The 24926-nt window shown below is 33.4% G+C and overlaps 2 protein-coding genes across 7 annotated transcripts in view; one reads left to right on the top strand and one right to left on the bottom strand.

Moving 5' to 3' along the window:
• The window catches only part of LOC135846809 (uncharacterized), a 208227-nt gene that overhangs the window by 41659 nt on the left and 141642 nt on the right, over nt 1–24926 (bottom strand). For 3 of the 6 annotated variants that reach the window (XM_065366092.1, XM_065366094.1, XM_065366093.1), the window contains one exon: nt 4921–4975. The exons of 2 other annotated variants lie outside the window; for them this stretch is intronic. In XM_065366092.1, the coding sequence (XP_065222164.1) occupies nt 4921–4942 (22 nt within the window). In that variant the 5' untranslated portion in view covers nt 4943–4975. Of the gene's footprint in view, nt 1–2758; nt 3078–4920; nt 4976–24926 lie in introns of those variants that run through there. One more of the 6 variants, XM_065366100.1, reaches the window with a different exon arrangement.
• The window catches only part of LOC135846807 (sodium/hydrogen exchanger 9B2-like), a 131962-nt gene that overhangs the window by 3987 nt on the left and 103049 nt on the right, over nt 1–24926 (top strand). The window contains exon 2 of the mRNA XM_065366089.1: nt 19611–19800. Within this exon, the coding sequence (XP_065222161.1) occupies nt 19716–19800 (85 nt within the window). The 5' untranslated portion in view covers nt 19611–19715. The remainder of the gene's footprint in view (nt 1–19610; nt 19801–24926) is intronic.

Here is a 24926-nt window from a genome sequence, read left to right as displayed (position 1 = left end):
TTGTGTAGGTACCTAAACCTATACTTATATTTTTTTGAAGGTGCGTTTATTCGAAATTTCTCTCCAACACTCATACTCGAATGTACAAAATGTCATGAGATTAATACATAGTGTGGGTGAGGTCTTTACTCTTTTGAGAATTTCAACAATGAAAATCGCCAACTAACCAATTGAACAACGAAACAAAGTTTTAATTGGAAACGATGAATCATAGCCAATAATTCAAATTAGGTTTTCAAGTTTGACGTCATTTTGTACAGCAACATCATCAAAATCAAGAAAAAATTTTACCCCTTTTTTACAAGTTCCTTCTTTTTAACGATTTCTAAAAAAAAAAATTGTGTCAAAAACCACGATTTGGATTGAGAAAAATACATGCACATTCTAATAAATTAAAATGTCGTCAATTTCATCAACTATTCGAGTTGCAACATATTTGCAAATCTGAAATCTAAAGTGAAAAAGTCAATCTTACGAGGGAACCACTCGAGGTGTGAAAAAATCGAATTGAATTTTTTGATTTATGGCGAATTCTTAAAAATTCAAAATTGACTGTTTTCGGCGATTCGTGATTTTAAAAAGGTATATTCATCGAATAAAAATAATGGAAATTAGTCCTGAAACTAATATCAACTCTCTCGAATCGAATTTCACTATTTTGAGTCATTCTGGGGCCTCCAGCACAATTTTCAATCTCCCCAAAAATTTCAAAAGAAATGAATTTGAGCAGCTAAAAATCGAATCGTGGCTCAATTCTCAGCTTGTTTGAAACGTTTATTCTAAATTGAGCCCATTTCCAAACGGACACATTCACCTCGAAAGTACTCCAGCATTCTCCAGTTATCATTGAGAATATTTTGATCAAAAAGACACACTTGAAGTATTCGTCTGGAAATCGAGCCAAATGTGGATGAAGTCGTCAAATAGGTCTAAAATAAGTCACAATTCGATTTTTAGCTGCCCAATTAAGATTTCTTCGTCTTCTGGAGGAAGTTTAAAATTCTATGAAAATTAAAAAATGCGCTGGAAGCTACAGATTGACTCGAAATAATGAAATTCAGAAGGGGGGGGGGGGGTTTGAACGAAACAAAGCCATTCGTGCAAATTTCAACAATTTCCACACGAACAGTAAATTTCTGATTTTCTGAATTCTTTCCTAATAAATATATACGATTATTTTGGTCAAAAAAACGCGCTCGAGGTGTTCACCTGGACATCGAACCAATTCGTGAGAGTTGATATTGATTTCAAGACTAATTTCCATCATTTTTACTGCATAAATCATTCATTTTTTTAAAGGCATAAAAATAACCAAAAGTGGTTAATTTTAAATTTTCATAAATTCGTCAAAAATTGAAAAATCAATTTAGGTAACTGAAATCATGGTTATGGTCGTTTCAGACCATGTTTTTTCCAGAAATCACGGTCTTGTTCAAAGAGGAGAAAAACACCTCGAGAGGTTTCCCTGCACAAAACATTAAAATTTTTCTGATTTTCAAAAAATCTCAAAATGATGTTTTTTCGAAATCGAAAACTTCAAATCACTCCAATTTTGTCGTGTTGAGAAAATGTTTCCTTCGAGCTGTCAAAGCTGTCAAAAAAAGGAAATGAAGTGCTACATACGTTCAAATTTTTATTTTGTCAGTCTTTCAAAAATCGAGAAGAAAAGATTGAAAAAATTGTCAGGTGATGAAATGGAAATTTTGTTTTCATCTGCATCTTCAAATTTGATTTTGGAAATCAACGTAATGGTTTTGAAGACATTGAAGAAATCCCAAATTTCTAAAATGAGTTATGAATTCAATTCATCTTTTTTTCAAACATTACAACTTGAATTTTTAGTTTTACTTCTCGCATGAAAATTTTCAAAATTTTACTAAATAAATCTGTATTAAAAAAAAAAAAAAAAAAAAAAAACACGAACTGCTGAAAATTTCCAATTTTGAGATTTTTTAAAAATTATCGAAAAATCAACTGGGTGGCTGAAATTTTGGATATGGAGGTTTGAGACTATCCTACTTCTAAAAATTGTGATCTCGTTCGAATCAAAGTTGGACATCCTCACGACGTTACCTTGTTCGAAAAATTATGGAATTATGGAAAGGAAGAGGAAGAGAGAAAACATTAAAACATTATAAAAAATTGATTTACTAAAAAAAAAAAAAAACTAATACTTTACTCTGATCAAGAGAATCGTAAATTTTTCTTCAAAAATTAAACCTACACAAAACTATTGCTTTTTTCAAAGTTGGTATTAAATCAAAATTCTAGTTAACCCCTTTTTCAGGAAGAGATAAAAAAAACACTTATCATCGCTCCGACTTCAAACTTACGAACAAACCAGCGGATTAAGTCACCAAGTTCGTCATTTTAATTGAGCTAAACTCGATAAACTTCCTAGTAGATTATAATTTCTGCGAGTGACGACTAAGTTTTCTTCATTTATCCTCGAGTATGATGTTTGTTATCATTATTTTCAACTCGTAAACCCATGTTTGAAGGAAGAAAAACTACTCGAAATACATCCTAATCGTAACCGTACACGAAAAATCACTAAACAAGCTCGAATAAAATTACACGAAAACCACTCAGCACCCTCCCCTCGTTGAAAAACCACCCGGCGATATACGACGAAAAGCGTACTCACTACTCAGCGTAAGTGAAAGAAAAAAAAATCGCGTAAAATAAATAAGTGCACTTACTGAAAAAAAAAAGAAAAAAAGGAAAAAAATACGAGCAAAAGAAAAACTAAACTTACAGCACAGCTCCAAAGTACAGATAGTTTCCGGGTATTCGTAATTGTAACCGCAATTAAGGGTGCGACGGTTGTCTGTCACTTGTTGCGTGCATCAAGTACAATGATTTTCGCGAGTCACTTTCATTCTTTTATAAATGTTTTCTTTAATGGACGTCAGCGCCCTCACTTCCATCATACCTCTCCAATTATTGTTAACCTGGCTCCGCAAATGCCTTGCGCATTCGCGTCTGATCGCCAAAAGCCCACATACGAATTGTTTATTGTTGTTGATGCGTTTTTTCGCGCGATAAAAAATCCACCCTTTTCGCCAACCCGTACCATCCATCCGCCAACAACCAACATCGGCCAATATCCTATTTCTTTCGCCGACTTTCCCAACCACCCCGAACTTCTTTCGTCCTTTGGTATGTACTGTAGTCGAAGCGGGAGAGAAAAAAAAAACAACCAGGAAGTGACCGAAAAACGAGATAATTTGAAATGCGATAATGGTTTAGACTTCGGAATAAAGATTCACGTCGACGTCGCATGACTGTCTCGAGGAATGCAAGTGATTTTCTTCCCTTTTGTTTTCCCGCGCTTGTGAAAGTCCTTCTATACTCTCGCTCTTTCGTACAAAAATAATATCGAATTTACTGTTGCATTTGTTTGTGTACTTGTTACATACTTTCGACATCGACGAGGATATTTTTTCAAATGAGAACAGGCCAGCATCGAGGTGACAAGAGGGGTTAGAGATTTTACTTTCGCGACAACTTTTCTACAGCCAATTAAAATTCTTCTCGAGTGTTTTTCGCTCGAGTTGTAAAAATATTAAAAAATAATGAAAAAAAATCGAAAATTCTATACCTCGATGCAATGAGAATTACTAAAATCGAAAACAAAACAACTCGTTGAAATTCAACGATATCTACAGACTCAGGGTGGTAAGATAAAAATATCGTATTTGTTATAAGCTCGTTAGATAATGATGAAAGCGTATGTTTTCCATCCCTTATACAAGGGAAACATCTCAACCAACAGGGAAATTCTTGAATAGGAGAGAGGGAAATCGACAGGGTGCTCCAAAATACATCACTATAGACAAACTTTCAGAAACTAAAATTCATTTTTCGATTTTTGGCGAGTTATTGCGAATTCCAAATTTGAACCAAACATGAGGAAAGAATCAAAATTTCACTAAATCGACCTAGAAAGCTCAAATGGTAATTCAAATCCCACGAAATTGTCTTCGGCGATTAGTTTTGAAAAAAGTGAAAAATTCATGGTTCGCGAACACATCCACGAATACAGTTGAAATATTAGTACCATATTTTCTACCTCAGAAGTCGTCGATTGGTGATGGTTTCGAATCGTTTTGGAGCCTCCAGCAGATTTTTGGATTTTAAAATTTTATTAGAAACACTGTAATTAAGGTGAAAAAAACATTCAGCTTTACCATTTGGTCGATTGTGCAGATATTTTCAAAATATTTTTGTGGCAGTTCAAATCCAAAATTTTTGCAAATCATTATTTTAAAAAAAAAATGAAAATCGCATTTTTTTAAATACTCAATAGCTAAAAAAAACAAAATCTATTGGAAGCTCCAGAAGTAATAAACTCAAAAGGTCAAAAATAGTACAAAATAAAAAAATTTCAGCTTTTTTCGTAACTTCACGAGTTCGCGAACAAAGCTTTTCCATTTTTATTTCAAAAATGATCACTGGAGAAAATTTTGGATTCAAACCAGCACAAGAATATTTTGAAAACATAAATTCAATTTCAATGACTGAATTAGGTAAAATTTTGTGGAAATTTCAATTTTCAAAAATCTGCTAGGGTGTTCCAGAACTACCACTCAAAATGTTTCGAAACCGTTTCCACTCAGCTATCTTGGTCTATTTGGTAAAATTTTGATTTTTCTCCATATTTGACCCAAAGTTAATTTCTCAAAAATTCATTAAAAATCAAAATTGTTTGTGAACTCAACAATTTGATCTACTGTTTCCACATTCGTATATGGAAAATCAGATCACATCGATTCAAACCTGATGAGTAATTATTTCAGCCGACTTTCAAATTCCTTGATTTTGGAATTTTTTTTTGATTTGCCATTAAAAATTAAAGGACACAGGTGTAAAAGTGACTTACGTAACTTTTCTCATAAGGTTTATACAATTACTTACTTATTCTCACACGCGACTTCATATTCTATCTTTTTGGAAGGAAATTGGTACTCACCTGAAACAAAGATAAATTAAGGCGGATTAGTTAGTTATATACCTCCCTAATTATTGATCAATCAAAATAGATATATGAAATAATAATGGTCGAAAGCCAAAGTAAAAATTCTGACGATTTCGGCGTTTCATAAAGAGCCAGAAATGAATATTCACAAAGGAAGTATCATAAAAATTGTAAAATTGATTGTGAAAATCACTCAAAAATATCAAAAATTGATGAACCATCACAAAACGACCAAAATTTGAGAAAATGTCTCATTTGGGTAAAATTTTTCACAGACTGCTCAAGTGCTTAGATTATTGAAAAATACCAAGAATCAATCGGAAATTCTCAAAATTGAATGATGATTTGTCTGAACTGCAGAAAGTGCCATATCTGTAAAATTCATCCCCTCTCCCAATAATCAAGTTGAATTCGTGGTATCTAACGGATTGTTTTTTTAATCACTACTTTTTCCACCACTTTTTTTAAGCCAAATTTTCAGAAAACTCTCCATTCACCCCACACACACACACACACACACACACACACACACACACACACACACACACACACACACACCCACACACACACACCCACACCCACACCCACACACACACACACACACACACACACACACACACACACACACACACACACCCACACCCACACCCACACACACACACACACACACACACACACACACACACACACACACACACACACACACACACACACACACACACACAAAAACAATTTACAAAGTCAAATTTTTCGCAGGAAAATTTCCAAAAAAATTGAAATTGGAAGAAAATTCTGAAAGTTTGTACAAGTTTCTGGCAAAAAATGAGACTTTTGACTATTTTAGCAAAAGAAAAGAGCTTTTTAGCAATTTCTAAAGAAATAAATCGACTCATAGCATCGTAATTTTTGGTAAAGAGAAAGGCGTCTTGAGATTTTGGACAAAAAAATACAATTTTTAGCAATGTTTGGTAAAAAAAAACATAACTTCTTAGCAATTAAGAAAAAAAGGCGAAAATTGTTGGCTATTTTTGGCAAAAAACGAAATAGTTTTAGCAAAAGGCAGTATTTTTTTGCATTCTTTTGCAAAAAGCTAAACTTTAATGCAATTTTTCAAAAAATGGGAAGGCAATTTTCAGAAAAAAAAACAGATTGAAGCAATTTTGCTACAAAGCGAGAATTTTTGATAAAAAGTAAGACCGTGCAAATTTTGGTAAAGAGCAAAACTGTTTGTCAATTATTCGCAAAAAACTGATATTTTTTTGCAGTTTTTGTCAAAAAAGCAAAATTTTAAGCTTCTCAATTTTTGGCAAAAAAGTAAGATTTTTTCAGCAACTCTGCCAAAAAATGAGATTTTTTTGTTTATTTTTTTACAAAAAATAAAAAAAAGCAAGATTTACAATTTTAGTAAAAATGCAGAACTTATATGCAAATTTTTGTCAAAAAAGCGATACTTTTTTCTATTTATGGCAATTCTTTGCAAAAAGTAGGATTTTGTGGGAAAAAATGAAAATTTTTGAAATTTTGTGCGAGAAATTACAATTATTTACAAGCTTTTTCGCAAAAAAAGAGGTTTTTTTGCAACTTTTGTGACTATTTTTGGCAAAAAACGAAATTTGAACAATACTTATTTAAAAAAAAATTTTTTCTTCAAAATACAATTTCTTATCAATTATGCCAAAACAAAATTTCTCCAACAATGTCAGTGAAAATAAGACGTGCTAGAAAGCCCCCTCCACCTCAGTTCACAAAACGTATAAGAAATCCAGAAAATTATGTGGACTTTTTTTGACCTCTCTACACAATGAAAAAATGAACCTTATTGTCCGTTCTTCAAAAATGAAAACAAAATAATTATCATTTTTATGTTTTCGTTTTTAGGTTTTTAATTTTAATATGTTCTTGGATTTGGTCCATCTTCATTAGAAAAGCACCATTTAATACTTTCGACCCCCCTTCCTCCCCCACTTTCACGATGAAAAAGTATAATTTGTTCTCTCCCTAAGTTTCTAAAGATGATTAGAAAAATTAATTTCATAAGTAGTTATAAATTGTCTTGATTTTTCAAGTTTTTTTTTTGACTGGATGAGTCGAACAAGTCAAGATTGTTGTTTGAAGGACAAAGGGATTGATTTTAGTAATTGATTATTTTCGACGTTAATTGCGAATAGCCATCATGAAAATGTACCTACATTAAACAAGTAAGACGGGGTTTTCTTGAAGAGAAGTCATTTTGAAAAAACTCTGAAAGGAGATTGTTTTGAAAAATATGTATAATTAAAAGAAAAACTCATAATAAATTGTTTATTTTTTCATTTTTTCAACATTAGAGGTCTTTATGTAGGTGGTCAACATTGTTAAGGGAAGGTTCTTTTTGGAAAAAAAATTACGTATTTGGAAAAATTTGGATACATATAATAGGAAATTTTTGAGTAAAGTAACTTTTTGAGGTTTTTTCAAAAGGAGAAGGAGGGAGGGGGGGGGTCTGCCACGATTTTTATGGATTCAGATTTTTAAAAATGTTAAAACATGGAATTATTTTCTTATAAAATCTAATGAACTTCAGAGAGTGCAAAAAAATAGAAACTTCAAAATAAAAGCTACTCAACTACTTAATTACTGATAATTTATGAAAAACGACTTTTCTAAATTTTCGTATTCCTGAGATGGACTCCTCAAATTACATTCGCTCCCACAAATCTCCCGGTCTCCGTTGAAATCATCACTCTGTTCACTGTCACTGTGATTTTCTGCTAAACCTGTATCGCTTCAATTGTGTATAAACTTGCTCGGTGTGACGGCGGCTTTTTAAATTAAAAGCCGCAGGTATTCCTTGGCTACCCAAACCCAGCACAGCTTCAATGCACCCACCATCGCTCAGCATCGGGACAACTTCCTCGCAAAGTAGAAAACACGACGACGATTTTACATTAAACGTGCGCGTCCGCCTTCGAAATATTGTACAAACACGAGCGAGAGCATATAATTTAACGTTGAAATAATGAAATAAAACAGCGCAAATACTAATTATTTAGCTCGAGCTCGCGTCATCTTTACACCGTGGCGTAATTAAATATCGCCGGAATTTCCCGCCATTCGAAATTAATCTATTTTAAACGTGCTAAGTGTTAAATAGGGATAAATGCATTACGATATTTCAATTCGGTGTATCGCCACGACGACGCGGACAACCACGACAAGCTTTTAAAAACTGACCCATGACCCATGCTAGGCCAGGTTGGCGAAAAATTGACGGCTACACTCGGTATCAAGTTGTGCAGGTATATTTTGGGCGTGCAGCACTGTGGTTTTCCTCTCATCACCGTATCCCCTATCTGGGTACCACAACCTAGCTATATAATAAAGATTGAAAAGCGAGCTTAGGTCGGATATATTTGTATTACATATTATAACCGTGTTCACACAGTCATCTTCCGCGTCCATACCAACCATCGTCGTGTAAAATTAAACCTGCAGCAACGAACGATGAGTTAAACGAACGTTGACTTTTTCCTCTTTTTCAGCTTTCTCTATCACTCTTTTCATATCTAGATCATTTTTTTTTCTTTCTAAACAACACACTGTAAGGTCGAACCCCATCACCCTCATCATCTACCTACGTGTAAAGGTTGGGGTTGCGACACAATGGGACGGATGCGGCGCCGCGGCGCCGCGGCGCGGCGAGCATTATAAAGGCTTCCCGAGCGTCGAGCCTTAAATTTTTTTCCTCTTCTTCGCTTGGCCGTGATATTGAAATGATATTAGTGCAAGTGGGTACATTTTATACGTATATTTTCGTATACCATCGCGTGTCATAAAGCGGATAAATGACCTTTCTCTCGTTTTATACTCGTATAATTTATGCTGGACGTTCGCTAATAAGATTACGACTTGTATTAGGCTCGTATTCATTATTTTACCGTCGGTATTATAATATTTTTGGACCCAGTTACCGTATCAGAGATTCGTGTCATCGAGATGAGTTGAACGAGGGGGAGAAGAAGGATGGGGGTGGAGATTTCCCGCAATAAACTTGTGCCCACGTCCATTCTTTCCCTTTTCACAATCATTTATTCTTCAGGTAGGTGCCTTTAGACACCAAAGAAGTATGCTATGTAGGATGTACCTAATTCAAGTATACTTATTATGAGTCATTCCACGCCAAATCGGCGGATTTTTGCACGAGAGGTCTTTGATTTTTTTTCAAAATCATCATGGTTAGAGGTCATTAATTGATGACGAATGACGCAAATCGGACATTTTTTCAAATTTTTTTAGTCCTCTAAAATGGCCGAAAATGGAAAATTTCAGTTGCAAATTGCAGTACTTTGAGAGGGTAATTGACGAATGATGTCTGATGTCAAAATCAGTGTTGCCACTTTCAAAAACCTAAAAAAATCTATTTGAAAAATTATAATTTAAATACAAGCATAACCAAAAAAATTACACAAGTTTGGCACTTATCGCTAAATACCATCAGCATCCTAAAAAATGAAAATTTTTGCATTTTTGAGATATTTTACCAATGTGTAGACGAACAATTGAAAAAATTTCCTCTCACACAATTTGTCAACGAATTTACAAGAAATACTATTTTTCTGGCTATGATTTTGAAAGTGATACATGCTGCAAAAATTTTGCCACCGTTTTAATCAAATGAAAAGAACACCATTTTCATAAAACTTTTCACTAGGGGTGAAACCGGGCAAGTGGAACAATTTTTACTCGACCAAAAATTGTGACCACCTGTTTCAACTTTGAGACCGCGTGTTAGATAACAAGGAATAAAAATATAAATTTTTAGAAGTGGACTGTATTGATTTTGAATCTTTTTTAGCAAAGTGCGATGGGCAATTAGGTAGTCGATTACAAAGATACCTATTTGATATTTGTATACTTGAAGGGCGGTTTTTCACGCCATTGTGTTTCATAGATTGTATCTCACCTATTTAATGCCTAACCTACCCAAAATAGCTATTTTATTTACACTCAATCCAGCTTTTCTGTAAGTTGCGGATTGCAATCGTTTTTCCAAAATGGAATAAGTCATGAGAGCTGTGAACATGGTTTTTTTCAACAGATAGTACTGTAATAGCACTTAATTTTCATTTTTATTTTATTGCCAAAATGCAAATAAAATGTTTTCAAATGATAGTGCTGTAGATAAATACTTAATTTTTGTCAATTTCATCTTCAAAATGGAGGTAAAAAATTTTTTCCACCAATTTTGATATAAGGGGGCGAAGCCTGACTGAATATAGGTGGTCTAGAAGATAATTCCCTCCTATAGTGCAGTGGTGAGAATTACTCATTATTAATAAATAATCTGGATAGAATTATTGCCTGGATAACTCAGTAGGAACTATTTAGACAACCAAAACAACGTCTCCTATACACATTAGAGTTTTTGTGGAACCTATTTTAGGTAAGTCAGATACCTATTAGTGAAAGAGAATAAATAATAAGTAAGTTCCACAAGTTAATAACTTTATTATGTCGTCTATTTAAACAAATAGGCAACATTACATACATCATGTAACAGTTTTAGCCTAATATTCGACATAAAAGGAGTTAAGATAGATTCATACTACACATGTTATGACTAGCTAACAACTTATGCAGCACATAAATGCTCGTTAGTAATTACTTAAGGTGAATTACTAAAGAGGTAGATCAGGTATATATAATCAAAAAATACCTTATTGAATAAATAACACCATAGATTAATATATAACTTGGTGAAATATAAATAGGTATAAAAACCCCATATTGAATACCTATTTAATCCCCTAATTAATAAATACTTACTCAGAACTGTGCACATTCTCCACCTATCAATTCATGTGTCAATAATATCGATTATTGGACATGGGTGGAATCCTTAACTAAAAGAGTCTTGCGTATTACTTTGCCTAACCCTATCATGACCGGATACATGTAGAAGTCATCAAATTAAATAATTTTAAGGATCTACTGATCCAATTAAACCTAATAATAATATAATCACACGCGATATGGTGCTTAAGATTGAAAAGGGGGATACCATGGTTAAACCATAGCATCTTGGAAATACAATTTTGACAAGGAACCGCACCTTCAAAGCTTATGAAACCAAGTGAAGATCCATCTCAATCGTAGGTATACTGTAGGAGTAGTATATGGGGCACTTGGGTACACTTGTGTACTGTTACGTAGAGAATTTACAAACAAAAAAATACCGTTATTGACTTCGACACGAATAAAACCAACAAGCTTACTATGAGAAAAAAAATATTTAAAATTGCTGAGGTAACAGAAAAAAGCTGGGCTTACATAAAATAAATCGTATGAGTTAACAGTATATCAAAATATGGAAGGGAAATTGTATTTGGCAATAGAAAAAAAAACCACTGTTGATTATTATTCACTTTTCGGCCTGATTAAGAACATCGAATTAAAAATACGCGAATAATCTTTCCATATCTCGTTGATATAAGCTATTGTGTTAATTTTCGTTGATCTTTTTTGTATTAATTTTTTGTGAAGATTATTATGCTCGAATTGAATAAAAAAAAAACGTAAGATCAAAGCTCGGATTGTGTTAATTTCGTTTTTCCGAGGAAAACTTGAGATTTGAATTGTGCTATTTAATATTGTTATTTCGAGAAAAAGTTCAAAAGGTAAATTTTATTGATAGAATTATATGGTGAATCAACACAGAGTCAGATTGTGATTATCTACGAGTCAAATTGTGATTATCTACGAATCAAACTGTGATTATCTACGAGTCAATCCAACAGATCACTAGATCAATTTTGGTTATTATCATCCTCAAAAACAGTTCGAGATCCTCAGAAAATTTACGGAGATAGTTGTCATTTGCTATTCGAGGGAAGTTTGGTTGACTGTTGCATTTCAAAGAATTGTCTGAAGATTGGTGATTTATTTCGTTTTGAAGATTGTTTGAAGATTGGTAATCGGTTAAATTCAAAGATCGTTGGTTCAAAGGTCCAGACCCCCCCCTTACAGTACCCAAGAGCCACCACATTATGATACTCACCCTGGAGAAGTCAAAATATCTCGTAAGTGACTTGAATTTAAAAAATATTTTTTTGGATTTTTTCATTTAAAAAAAATAAAAGTTTGAAAAAAAAAGTTGAAAAAAAGTTGAAAAAAAAGTTTTTTCATTTTTAGAAGATCGTCGAATCTGTACGCTATCGCTTCTCTATACGGTATTACTTTCAACGGATTGTATAGGCGATCGTTTCTCTATAAGGTATTACTTTCAACGGATTGTATGTACAGGCGATCGCTTCTCTATACTGTATTACTTTCCGCGAATTGTGTAGGTGATCGATTCTCTATACGGTATTGCTTTCAGCGGATATGTTATTCGTGATCGCGAGTGATTTCAAAACTTGAAAAAATTTTGGACTTCATATTTTTTGTGATTTTTTATAGACATTTTTTCAGATAAACTTTTTTTATTTTTTAAAAAGACCATCGAATTGGAATTGTAATAGTACGAGCACTTTTACTCTAAGGCAGCAGTGTTTACCATATTGAGAAGAAATATTTTTGGCGGTCGTTTCTCTATGCGGTATTACTTTCAACGGATTGTATGTACAGGCAACCGCTTCTCTATACGGTATTACTTTCTGCAAATTGTGTAGATGATCGCTTCTCTATACGGTATTATAACTTTCAGCGGATATGTTATTCGTGATCGTGACTGATTTAAAAACTTGAAAAAAATTTTGGACTTCATATTTTTTGTGATTTTTTATAGACATTTTTTCAGATGAACTTTTTTTATTTTTTAAAAAGACCATCGAATTGGAATTGTAATAGTAGGAGCACTTTTACCCTAAGGCAGCAGTGTTTACCATATTGAGAAGAAATATTTTTGTTGACCCTGAAAAGGGCCATTTTAAGTTTGTAAATTTGGGATTTACATATTTGTTGCAGCTTCTTCTTTGGTGTTTTGGTAGGCTTGCTCAGGATCCTTGCAGAAAAGGTACAATTCAGCCAAGGCATTTTTTCTCTTGTAATCCTGGTCTCGTATGACTTTTAGATATTCGGTCCTAAAAGCCATCCAGGCATTATTTTCCATTCTTTCAAGGGATATTCCAAGAGCATCAGCCAAAGCATAATCCAAAATAGTGACAAGTTTATTTTTTTAAAGTCAAAAATCTTTTTTTTTTTCAATTATTGATAGTATTGTACCTAATACTTGATTATTGTTAAAAATGCAGGTAAAATTTTTTGTAATTGATTTTTTTGGTCATATAATTTTGTATTGTGAATTAGAGTTGACTTACATCAATTTGCAACACTGGTTCTATCATAGATATAAATGAGAACATGAAGAATCGTTTTTCCAAAAGGCAATAAGTCAGTTTACTTTTTCAGCCACAGAAGTGCTGCAAACTTGAGTTACACCACAAAATCAACACATACGTGTTGAGGTAGATCCAATACAACATGCAGGATAGGTGGCATACTCCAAGTGCATCACAGCTTAGAATGGGCACTAAAAACATCATTTATCTCAAAATCATAATTTTTGACTTATTGCTTTTTGGAAAACTGCCCTTCACTTGCAGAAATTCATTTCATTCTTCCAAGTAAACGTTGTTATCTAATTTACAGTCAATTGATTTCGCTTGGTACTTCTATTTCAAATTCAGAAGTTCTTTCAGTGTTCTTCATCAATAATTTCAGGTAGTTCAGACAGCGGCTCATTGTCGGTTTTTATCTTTTTCAACCCATTGAATATTATCTTACAGTGGCACTGATTGTCATCTGAACTGGTAGTCAAACTGGTATTGGTATTGTCGTCACCATCATCGCTGATCTCATTTGCTTGGAGATGATCTCCATTTTCGGATGGTGGCAGTAAAGACATCCATTTGTTAGATAACAAGGAATAAAAATATAAACTTTTAGAAGTGGACTGTATTGATTTTGAATCTTTTTTAGCGAAGTGAGATGGGCAATTAGTCGATTACAAAGATATTTGTATACAGTAAAAGCTCGTTATAACACTTTTCAAGGGACTGAAAAAAAAGAGCGTTATAAGCTAAAACACGCTAAAAGCAAAAGTCTGGTTTTAATGCTGATGAGCGTAATATCGCGAACTCTTGTTTTAAAACAAAAAAAGCATAATAAAAGGAAGTTGAAACGTGAATTCTGTTTTGAATCTGAACAACTGTTTCAGTTGGAAATTTCAAAAATCTGAAATTTTATTTTGATTTTGAGGTCTGCTATAATAATAAATTACATCAGTTTTACAAAACGGTTTTCTTTGGTTAACATTTTTAGAAAGCCTTGCTTTTTTGTTCCAAATTTTCCAAAAAGTAATCTCTTGCTTACCAAAATTATGAAAAACTTCACTTTTCAGTTTTCTTCTCCAGATGATGGCAAAAAATCTAGAATTCTACTCTTTTGTGAAAACTGTTGATATCTGCCTTTTTTTTGTAAGAGTTGTAATCATACAAACTTCTATTAAAATTTGATATCAAAAAATCTTACTTTTTTGGCCAAAATCGATGAACTGAAACTGTTAAAAGTTGAAAAACAGATTTTTTTTTGAAAAATTTTGCCAAAAAAGTTGTATTTTACTTTTTTTTAAATCAAAACTGCAAAAATTGCAAAAAAAAAAAACTGTTGTTGCGGCCAACATTTTCAGAAAGTCTTGCTTTTTTGTCGTGAAATGGGTTTTTGTTGCCAAAATTATGAAAAAAATACAATTTTTCCAGAATTTTAAAGCGTTACATCGCAATTTATAATCGCTAATGAACGTTATGTTTAGGGACTAGAGGAAATCAGCGTTATAACAAGCTTTTACTGTATTTGCAGAAATTCATTTTGTTCTTCCAGATCAATGTTATCTAATTTGCAGTCGATTGATTTCGCTTTGTACTTCTCTTTTAATCCCGTAAAGATTTTGTGATGTACTTAGTCCCATCCTTTGGCTACAAAATGACTCTGCAAGTCTGCATTTGTCAAATTTGGTCCGAAAAATTGGGCTCCAGAATTTTTTTCTGAACCAACTTTTTTCATTCCACTTAACCTGATGATGTGTTCAAGTAGAACAGACAGATGGGTCAACTAGAGCTCTAATTTGATATTTTTACAAGCTTTCTACAGTAAAAAATAATGTGTAGACAGGAAGATCTGAAATTAACATTTTGAGGCAATATTTGAAATCACAAAATGTTGAACTGATATACATTGGTAAAATATCTCAAAAATGCAAAAATTTTCATTTTTTAGGTTTCTGATGGTATTTTTGCAATAAGCGCCGAACTTGTAATTTTCTTTCTCAAAAATGAAAAAATGCCTGTTCAATTTTTGTATATTATGTTATTTTCCATGAAAAGGACTAAAAATGAGTATTATTTCAGAATTTTTACTCATCGTGGTTATATATAAGTTTTTAAATCGATTTTTTTACGTTTTTGAAAGTGGCAACACTGATTTTGACATCATTCGTCGATTACCTTCTCAAAGTACTCCAATTTGAAAAAAAAGTTGAAAATTCTATACCAGGTACAACCGGAGCAATTTTCAATTGAAATTTTTCATTTTAAAAAACTTTGAAGCCCCACAGCTTCCCAAAAAAAATCGAAAAAATGTCCGGTTTGCGTCATTTATCATCGTTTGATGACCTTTACACATGATCTGACTATGAAAAAAATCGAAGACCCCTCGTGCAAAAATCTGCCGATTTAGCATAGAATAACCCATATTTTTTGTTATCAAGGGAAAGAATCGCTAGTTTGTCCACCCAGCAATTAGCAAGCCGGAGATAATGTAGCAGATTACCTCCTTAGAAACGTAAAATTTATAGCTTCAGTATAAAATTTCTTCATTTTTTGGATAGCTCGAGGGTACCTGCGTCTTTGAATTTGGTTACAGTAAAAACACGTCATATGTTGTTTGCTTAGAATTTGTGAAAGGTATAGTAGCACTAGCAGTGTATGTAAGGTTATAAAGGTAAGGTAGATCGACGACAAACGTCATCCATCAAAAACACTTGTAGGTACGTCTACGTATTACGACGACTTATTACGAGTAAAATTGAAATAAAAGATACTCCAAGGAATCGATTCGCGTAACTTTTTGCGCACTTTTCAACCTTTGGCATCACTCATCAAGCACCTTTTTTTCCCCATTTGTAGAAAAGGAGAAAAGTCTTCTCAGCGATCACCAGAGGAAAATTACAACAGGAGTACATCGCAACAATATAAGATAAGGCTGAAGACATATACAGGATAGGTATTAGATATCTACGTTTAAAAAGTAGGTAAACAAACGCAAGTGAGCAGTAATTCGACTTATACCGTATAATAATATGGTAGGGTACATTACATTGTTGCATATTGTGCGGACAAGTGTCAGCTTTCCCCTCAAAATACCCCCAGCATCGTGTAATCGCGTATATAACTTGTCAACGACTCGTTTCCAATGTACAAATAAAAGCTAACATAGCAGTACGAGTACGAATAATTGCGCTGTCATGCCAAGCACACTGTGATTCTTGACGACGATGTTGCTCGCCGAGTGAAAAACATGCGAATTTATTGCTTTTCGGCATTTCAAATTCCTACGTGAGTCGAATCAAGCGTCGTTTTCTTTCGAATTTTTTTTTTAACCTCTTCTTACTCATCTACTCGTATGTATTACTAGATTACTAGATACCTACTTGGGAAATATGAAATGAAGAAAATTCAACCGAATTATTGATTTCAACAGCGTCGACGACCTAATCATAAATATCGAATGAAAAATTGATATCTGTACTTTGAAAATATTTCATTTCCAGTCAGAATACTTTTAAATAACCAAATTTTCAAGAAAATCCCTCTCTTGGTCCTCCAAATGATGTTGGTCCTTTTGTATAAAATCCCCAATGTTGACAGGGTGTCTAATAAAATTCCAAAATAGAAAAGCAGGACTTTAAGCAGGACTTTTTTAAACACTTGGGAGTTTTTTAAAAGAGGAGGGATAAACAAGGCAAAATTTTACAATAAATTTTTCGCTTTTCCAATGTCTTCAAACCGGTGATTTCCACTTGCGCTTTTCCTTCAATTTATTTTGACCAGTTGTGCTTTTCCAAGCCTGCTTCTTTAAATACCACTTGCGCTTCTTAAAAACCAATTTCAGGGGTTCTCAAAGTTTGGAAATTTTGATAGTACGAGTATGTTTGTGCAAAGTCGTTCTTTTATGGCGTTGATATTGGATTATTGTGCGGAAGAGGAACATTCTCGTGATGTTACGAATGCCAAAACAACGAATCGAGGCTTTTTTTTTTGAAAAATAATGAAAAAAATCTGTAGGTAATGTGTTGCATGAATTCATGTTTTATTCCTTTTTTTTTTGTTTTCTTGAGCAAGGAGCAAGAATATGCCATAAAATACAAAGTATAACATTCTATAGCTGCAGTTACCAATGCTTTTTAAAAGCAAACTTGAAGTAGTTAGATACTGTTCCAAATGCCATGGGGTGACCATCATAGAATCTAACTACCTCATTTTTTGCTATAAACAAAGCTTAATACATACATATGTGTGTGTAGGGATGGTGCAGATGCAAGGCGATGGTCCCGGCGCGCCGCGCAATCGCGGCGCATGCGCGGCGCATCTCTTCTACTCATTCAGTCACATTGTCTCAAATTCCTGAATTTTTTTTGGTCATGAATACTTGAACAGGGTTCATATGGGTCTGTCTAGATGTAAAGAGATAGCACCGGTCCACCGGCGCGCCTCTTTAAGGTCGCTTTTCTCAAATTTTAGCCTCATTATTCAAAATTTCTGATATTTTTGGTTATGAACAGAGTTCATATATGTGTCAGTCCTCTCCGTGTGGATGTAAGGAGATGGTCTCAGCGCCTCCGCAGCCTCCCCGTGACCGATACCCCTCGAAATTCTCACGAGCAAACGTGAATTTGACATCAATTCATAGTTTTACTCAGTATTTCTTCAAAAAAAATGAATAAAAGTATAATTAATCACGTAATGCTGAAATACAGCGTAATTAGATTCATTTTTCCAGTACATATATTGAATATTCACGTATGAATCAAGGTAGTTAGATATTATATTATGATAGATACCCATGGTGCATAGAACAGTATGTAACTACATCAATTTTTTCTTTGATTGATCACAGGTAACAGCTATTCACATTATATTCGTCTCTGTTCCTCATTTTCTACTAGTTTACATCAAAAAACACGTAAGAAATGCAATAAATTGCTTCAAATCTAGTGTTGACACTCTGCTCGAATATTCCCCAAAATTATAATAGGTATGTAAAAAGCCTCGACTCGTTGTTTTGGCATTCATCACCGTACACATCCTCCCGCGATTTAAAGCAAAAAAAGTAAGGTAGTTAGATATTGTGACGCGTACCAATGGTTAGCATCACAGTATCTAACTACCTGAGTATTTTCCTCAAAATTGAGGGAACCGCAAAAATTCTGTTCCCTCACCACATTTCTGGCAATTTTACATTTTCAAAAAAAAAATTGCAAAAATTGCGGGTAGTTAGATTCTGTTATATTACCCCATTACCGTGTATGTGGGTAGACAGTACCTATGAGAGTATAATAAAAAAAAAATGCTCCCCTTGGTGAGATCAGACGGATTCGGTATGTTAGGTATGTAATAAAAATAATTCGTTCGTTCGTTCATTAGTTTGTATCTTTCAATTCTTTCAATTTTGGGAACACATTCGGAATTTTAAACAACCGAAAAGCGCAAGTGGGTAAAAATTATTGCTTCTACTGAAAAGCGCAACTGACCAAAAAAAAATCGAAAAAATAGGGGAAAAAGCGCAACTGGTATAGAGCCCTTCAAACATCCCACGATTTTTTTAAGCAACGGATGTCGAAAATATAATTTCAATTTTTGATTTTATTTTCGCCTTCAAGAGTCTTGTTAATGTAATAAAATTGGGCAAATAAAAATTTTTTTTCAACATAACAAATTTTTAAAAAATTAATGAAAAATTTAAACAACATTTGGAAAAAAATACATACTTATACGAATTTTCAAAAAATAAAACGGCGAGTTTTAAAATAAAATATGTACTTATAAGAGACTAATAAAAATTTTATAATAGCTTCAAAATAATGGCTGTGGGCTCCAAATTTTTTTTCAAAATTTATTCTCATCCTAGTCGACCTCTTGAGCCCAGTATCTTTTTGAAAAACCACGAAGGGCCGATTCGACCCCTCAACCTGCTCTACCCTTTTAGGCAAAATACCACTCATACCTTGGTACACGTGCATTGAAAAAATAACCGATTGTATTAAGTAAATCATCGAAGCGTTTCCGTTAATCTTAATCTAGTTTTCTTGTTACCTGAACCTAACCCACCTACCTACTAAAAATATAATTTATAATCAATATGTAGTTCAAACTGTTTCACTTCATTTCAAGCTGATAACTTAATCTTGACTTTTATTTTGCGTAACAGAAGAATTACATAGGCTACCACCGATTACGAATAGCTATATAATATTTACAGCCCATATCTATTACCACCTAGACACGAGAAATATACGAATTTTTTTCCAATAAGATTGTTGATAGATTTCAGTATCATTTCAGTATCTAACTATTTTGTTCGTGTGTTGAAATAGTACATGGTCAACGTATGCGTCACTGATGGCTTCCTCAACCCACGACCAGAAAATTTGACGTTTCCTTTCATGAAAATCTACCTAAATTGTATTTCCAAATGAAGAATGTTTCCTTTAGAATTATCAAATGAAAAAACTGGGATTCTGCGTCAATGGGATATGAATAGGAATTACTCGTATGGAGCTTGTGGTGAGTAAGAATGTTTTTATACCCATCTGTTTAGTTTTATCACTTCATACGGTACCTAATTAAGTATCTAAATTTTACATGTCGAAATACCTATTCAGAAAATTAAGTATGGTAGGTATAACTTTAAATTCCACATTTTTCAATTATTTTTTAAAAAAATTTTCAAAATTTCAAATGAGTACAAGAGGCCAGAAAGGTCAACTGTTGCTGGATGAAATTCTGTTTCGAACTGAAAAATGAGCTGAGTATTAAATAAAAGGGCAACTTTTTCTATTCAGAACAGCAGGCAGAGTTTTAATGGAAAAATTCACCTCTGGGAATAAAAATCGTGACCAAAGAGTACTAATCTTCTGCGAGTAGGTATATAAGTTCTTAATTAACAGATGGCTGTTTTTCAATACTGTTGCCGACTTGCCGTTTTGATTGATTGATCTTTTTTTCCTTTCCTCAACGAAGCAATTCGATTTTCCTACGTTGAGTTATAAAATTATCCACGAATAGAAGGGAGACAAATCGATAGAGAATCTTATCAAAATGCACAGCTTAATTCCGCCAAATTGCCTATATCTTAATCGAACACGATACTTTTTTTTTTATTATCATTCGCAGCTCGAATAGGTTCAATTAACTCGAGTAACGCTTCGTTTATTTTCAGCGAGAGTTAGACGCGTCGTACGATACGAATTATCACCGTTCTAAAGGTGCTTTTTTAAATTCATTACTTAGAATGGATAAGTAATTTATTTACAAATCAACGAATCATTACATTGCACACATCGATTGAGATTAAGTTCAATGTTATGAACACGATGTAATCGTACTTCCGACTTACTAAATACAATCAGTAAATTTTTATGCGTATCTAAAAATTCTTTTGAGTAGTTATTTCATATCATTTTCAGTTTGATTTCTGGGAAGTATTAAATTAAGGTGTGTAACAAACAGGGTGAGATGTAAATTTTCTGGAGGGCTAGTTCAAAGATTCTGTACAAGTTGAAATCCAAAAATATTTTTATTTCTGGAGAAAACGAAAAGAATGAGGGGGGAAATGAAGGGAAACAAGATTTTTTTCTAAATTTTGGCATTGTTAATTTCTCCTTTAAAAAAAAACAACAACAACAAAAAAAAAAACACCGGACTTTGAGCGAGAAATATTTACATTTTTTGGTAGGAAGAAGGGAGAGGGATCAAAATTAATTCAAGGTAAAATTGATCTATTTTCAAAGAGAACCAGTAAAAAAGACGAACAAAAGACGAAATATTGTAAAAAGAACATGAAAATTAATACAGTCAAATTAAATGATGAAAAAAGTAGCATAAAAACAGTAGAGTATCTACAACTACATATTAAATAATATACACCCTATGTTTAAAAAGCATTCTACTTTAAAATAACTTTAAAAAATTAAAAATGATGTAATCACACACGAGTTTGTACCCATCGAAATTTTTCAGAAAAATATTACTTCATTGCAACTGCCTCTTATAGCTCTGCTTTCCAAGCACGTAAAAACACAAATAGAATCCACCCCCTTAGACTTTTCATCTCAAAATCTAGAACCATACAACTCTCTTTTTTTCTTGAAGAGTTGAATCATTGTCTAAACTACAACATTAAAGAGATTCATCCCCTGGACCTGATGAAATTCACCCTCACATGTTAAAGTACCTTTCAGACACTGGAAAAGAAGACTTACTTCAGTTATATAACAAAATTTGTACTTCTGATTCCTTCCCAAAATTGTGGAAAACTGCAACAATCATTCCAATATTAAAACCTGATAAAAACCCAAATCTGGCATCTAGTTATCGCCCCATCTCCTTAACTTCAGTTCATTGCAAAATACTTGAAAAAATGGTTATTAAATGTTTTAATTGGTACATTGATTCCTCAAATTATCTTAGCATTTATCAAATTGGTTTCAGAAAGAAAAGATCTACCCTAGACCACCTCTTTAGTCTCCAAAAAGAAATTAGTTCAGCCTTCCAGAATAAAGATAGTGTTCTTTCAGTCTTTTTTGATCTTGAAAAGGCATTTGATAAAGCCTGGCGTTATAAAATTCTCCAAAAATTACATTCCATTGGAATTAGAGGACATTTGGCCTACTTTATTCAGAATTTCTTAATAAACCATACTTTTAGAGTGCGAGTTAACAATACATACTCGAGAGTTTTTTGAAATTGAAAATGGAGTCCTCCAAGGTTCAGTTCTTAGCACAGTTTTATTTATACTTGAATGAATGAATAAATTTTTTATTTAGAGACGCCCAGCAACTTAGGCTTTTTTGCGTCTGCTGTTTTGATTGATGACATTTCCAATGTTGTTTCTAGACCCTTTTCTCTGAGAATCTTTGCTGATGATATAAACATTTCCTTTGGTTCAAATAATATTTAACTAGCTCTTCAAGTAATCCAAGAAACCCTTGAAAAAATTGAATCATGGGCAGATTCTAATGGTCTAGCCTTCTCAGAGTCAATAACCCACTGTATACTTTTCACCAAAAAAAAAAAATAAGATTCCTCCAGATCTCATTCTCAACTTCAAAGGACACTCTTTAGAATTCAAAACCACCACTAAATTTCTTGGCTTAATTTTTGATAGAAAACTAAATTGGACTCCTCATTTCCTAAAAGTGAAATCAGATCTCATGAAACACCTAAATTAGTTGAAAATAATCAGAAATACTAAGTATAATCCATCCAGCAAACTATTACTTCACTTGTATAAATCTCTAATCCGCAGTAAAATTGAGTATGGAAGCCCATGCTTTGCAAATATCTCAAATAAGACTTCTAATATCTTAAAAACAATTCAAAATTCAGCCCTAAGGATCTGTATAGGAGCCCTCTATTCCTCTCCAATAGATAGCATTTATTGTGAAGCAGCAGAATTACCCATTTTCATCAGCGGTTCCCAAACGATCAAGAAATATTTTATTTAAGCGAGCATTAAAATAAAAAAATAAGTTCATATTCGTACTGAGCGACCTCGAAAACATACCATTCGATATATCACTCGACTTTTCACGACTTTTCAAAATGTTGGCTCCCTTTTTGGGGCATAGAGGGACATTGAGGGGCTGGACCCAAAAAATAAGTTCATTCATATTCGTTCTCAGCAACCTTGAAAACATACCATTCCATAGTATCACACAACTTTTCACAATTTCTCATAGTTTTGGTCCCCTTTTCGGGATGCAGAATGGCTTTGAGGCGTTAGAACCAGAAAATAAGTTCATATTCTTATTAAGTGACCTTAAAAACATACTACATATTCGATACATCGCACGTCCAAATTCGTTTATCAAATGATTCAGTTGTGTGTTACTTGAAAAATCAAGCACCCCCCTACCAACCCCCGGGAGGGTTGAAGAATGAAGACCAATTGCGGTGGTTTGATTAGTAGTTGGGTGGTTATTTTCGTCAACATTTTGGAAGCCCCTGACATAAAATGAACATTGTGCGCAAATGTCCTGTTTTCTGAAAAAAATCCATTAATCATTTCTTGTCCTATTGTTATAAAACTGTGCGCAAATGTCCTATAACCCCTCTCTGATATATTCACTTATGAATCAGAAAATAAGTCTTTCTTAATTCAGAGTGATTCCCTCAGTTCACTAACTGCTATCCAAAATCTATTTTCTGACCGGTGCATATTCGAATGTACCGATTAGTGGTTATCAGTAGAACCATGGGGGGTAGAAACTGTATCTGAATGTCCGTTGCAATATGACCGCGAATGTCCCAAAAAGTGTATCTGAATGTCCGTTTGGATTTTTGCGCTTACAGGGGTTTCTAAAGTAGTTCTAGGTACATCTGTTGAATATAATGTACCTAGTTCAAAAAATTTTTCTTGGCAAATATTTCGCATTAATTAATAATTATGCTAAATTGTAGAAAGATATCATTTCTGAAACCAGGGAAATATTTTGTTAGGCAGTGGTGCCAATTTTTAAATAATTTTTGTCAGTAATTTCAAAAATTGGAAAAAATAGTTGAAAACTTACCTGTGAAATTGTTTTGATTTTTGAAATTGGAAAAGAACACTTAGGTTTACGTTTTGAAAATTTGGAGATTATTAAAATGAATCGTACTAGCCTATATAGGCAAATGTTGGATATCAGAGAAAAGGTATACCTACCTAATAGTCATGAAATGATCTACTCGTAATATTGTAAGATCAAGAAAGATATTTTAGAATTTTCTTCAGTTCTCAATCAAGATTATAGGCACATATGTTTTGAACAATTTTTTTTTCATCCCTCCCCCTCTTCTTGGACTATAAGAACATTATTTTCAGCTTTAGCCAGAGGAATTTCATATTTTGTGTGATTTTACGTTGGATTTGAAAAATATGAGTGGAGATTACTTTGGCTAAAAAATTGAGGTATGTCCAAATTGTTGAGAGGGAGAAACAAAAGCAGGTGATAAAGGTCAAATAAAATCAAAATCAACTTTTTAGAGCAATTCGGAGAAGAGAAACCTCACAAATCGACTTGGAAGGCTGGAAAATTTGCATGTGCGTTTTGAGGGGGTCCTTGATATGCCTTTTAAGGGTTTAGACTTTTCAGCTGTAAAAAAGTAAATTTTTGTGCCTTCTCAATGGCTTTTAGCCTGATTTTCCTGAAGTAGAAATGCAATAAGGCTTAGGCTATACAGTCGATCATAATTCCAGGATTGGGAGTGGGGCCTCTCATAAATCTATTTTGGGGTTTCATGAGCCCATCTTCATCGACCTTACGCTTATCTAGGTATTTTTATGCTACATGCAAGGTATGTAGTTGTACTTTTCATTGGGTTCCATATTCGTCAAAACCCAGATATGTTTGGGAATCCCTAGTCATACAAGGTTTTTTTTACTTCGGACATTCGGATACACCTTTTGGGACATTGGCGGTCATTTCGCTTCGGACATTCGGATACAGTTTTTACCTCCTCTGGTTCTATTGTATTCTACTAATCGGTACATTCGAATATGCGGCCGTAGCCAAACCATGTTGGAATCACAGGAAATGAAATTGTAGATGAAAATGCAAAATCCGCCACTACTCTTTCTCCTCTCACATTTATCACAGCTGACGACCTTAAATATATCTTCACCCAAAACACACTTGAGAAATGGCAAA

The sequence above is a fragment of the Planococcus citri genome, chromosome 5 (genome assembly GCF_950023065.1).
Source record: "Planococcus citri chromosome 5, ihPlaCitr1.1, whole genome shotgun sequence".
NCBI lineage: Eukaryota > Metazoa > Arthropoda > Insecta > Hemiptera > Pseudococcidae > Planococcus > Planococcus citri.
This window is presented reverse-complemented; position numbering and strand designations above follow the sequence as displayed.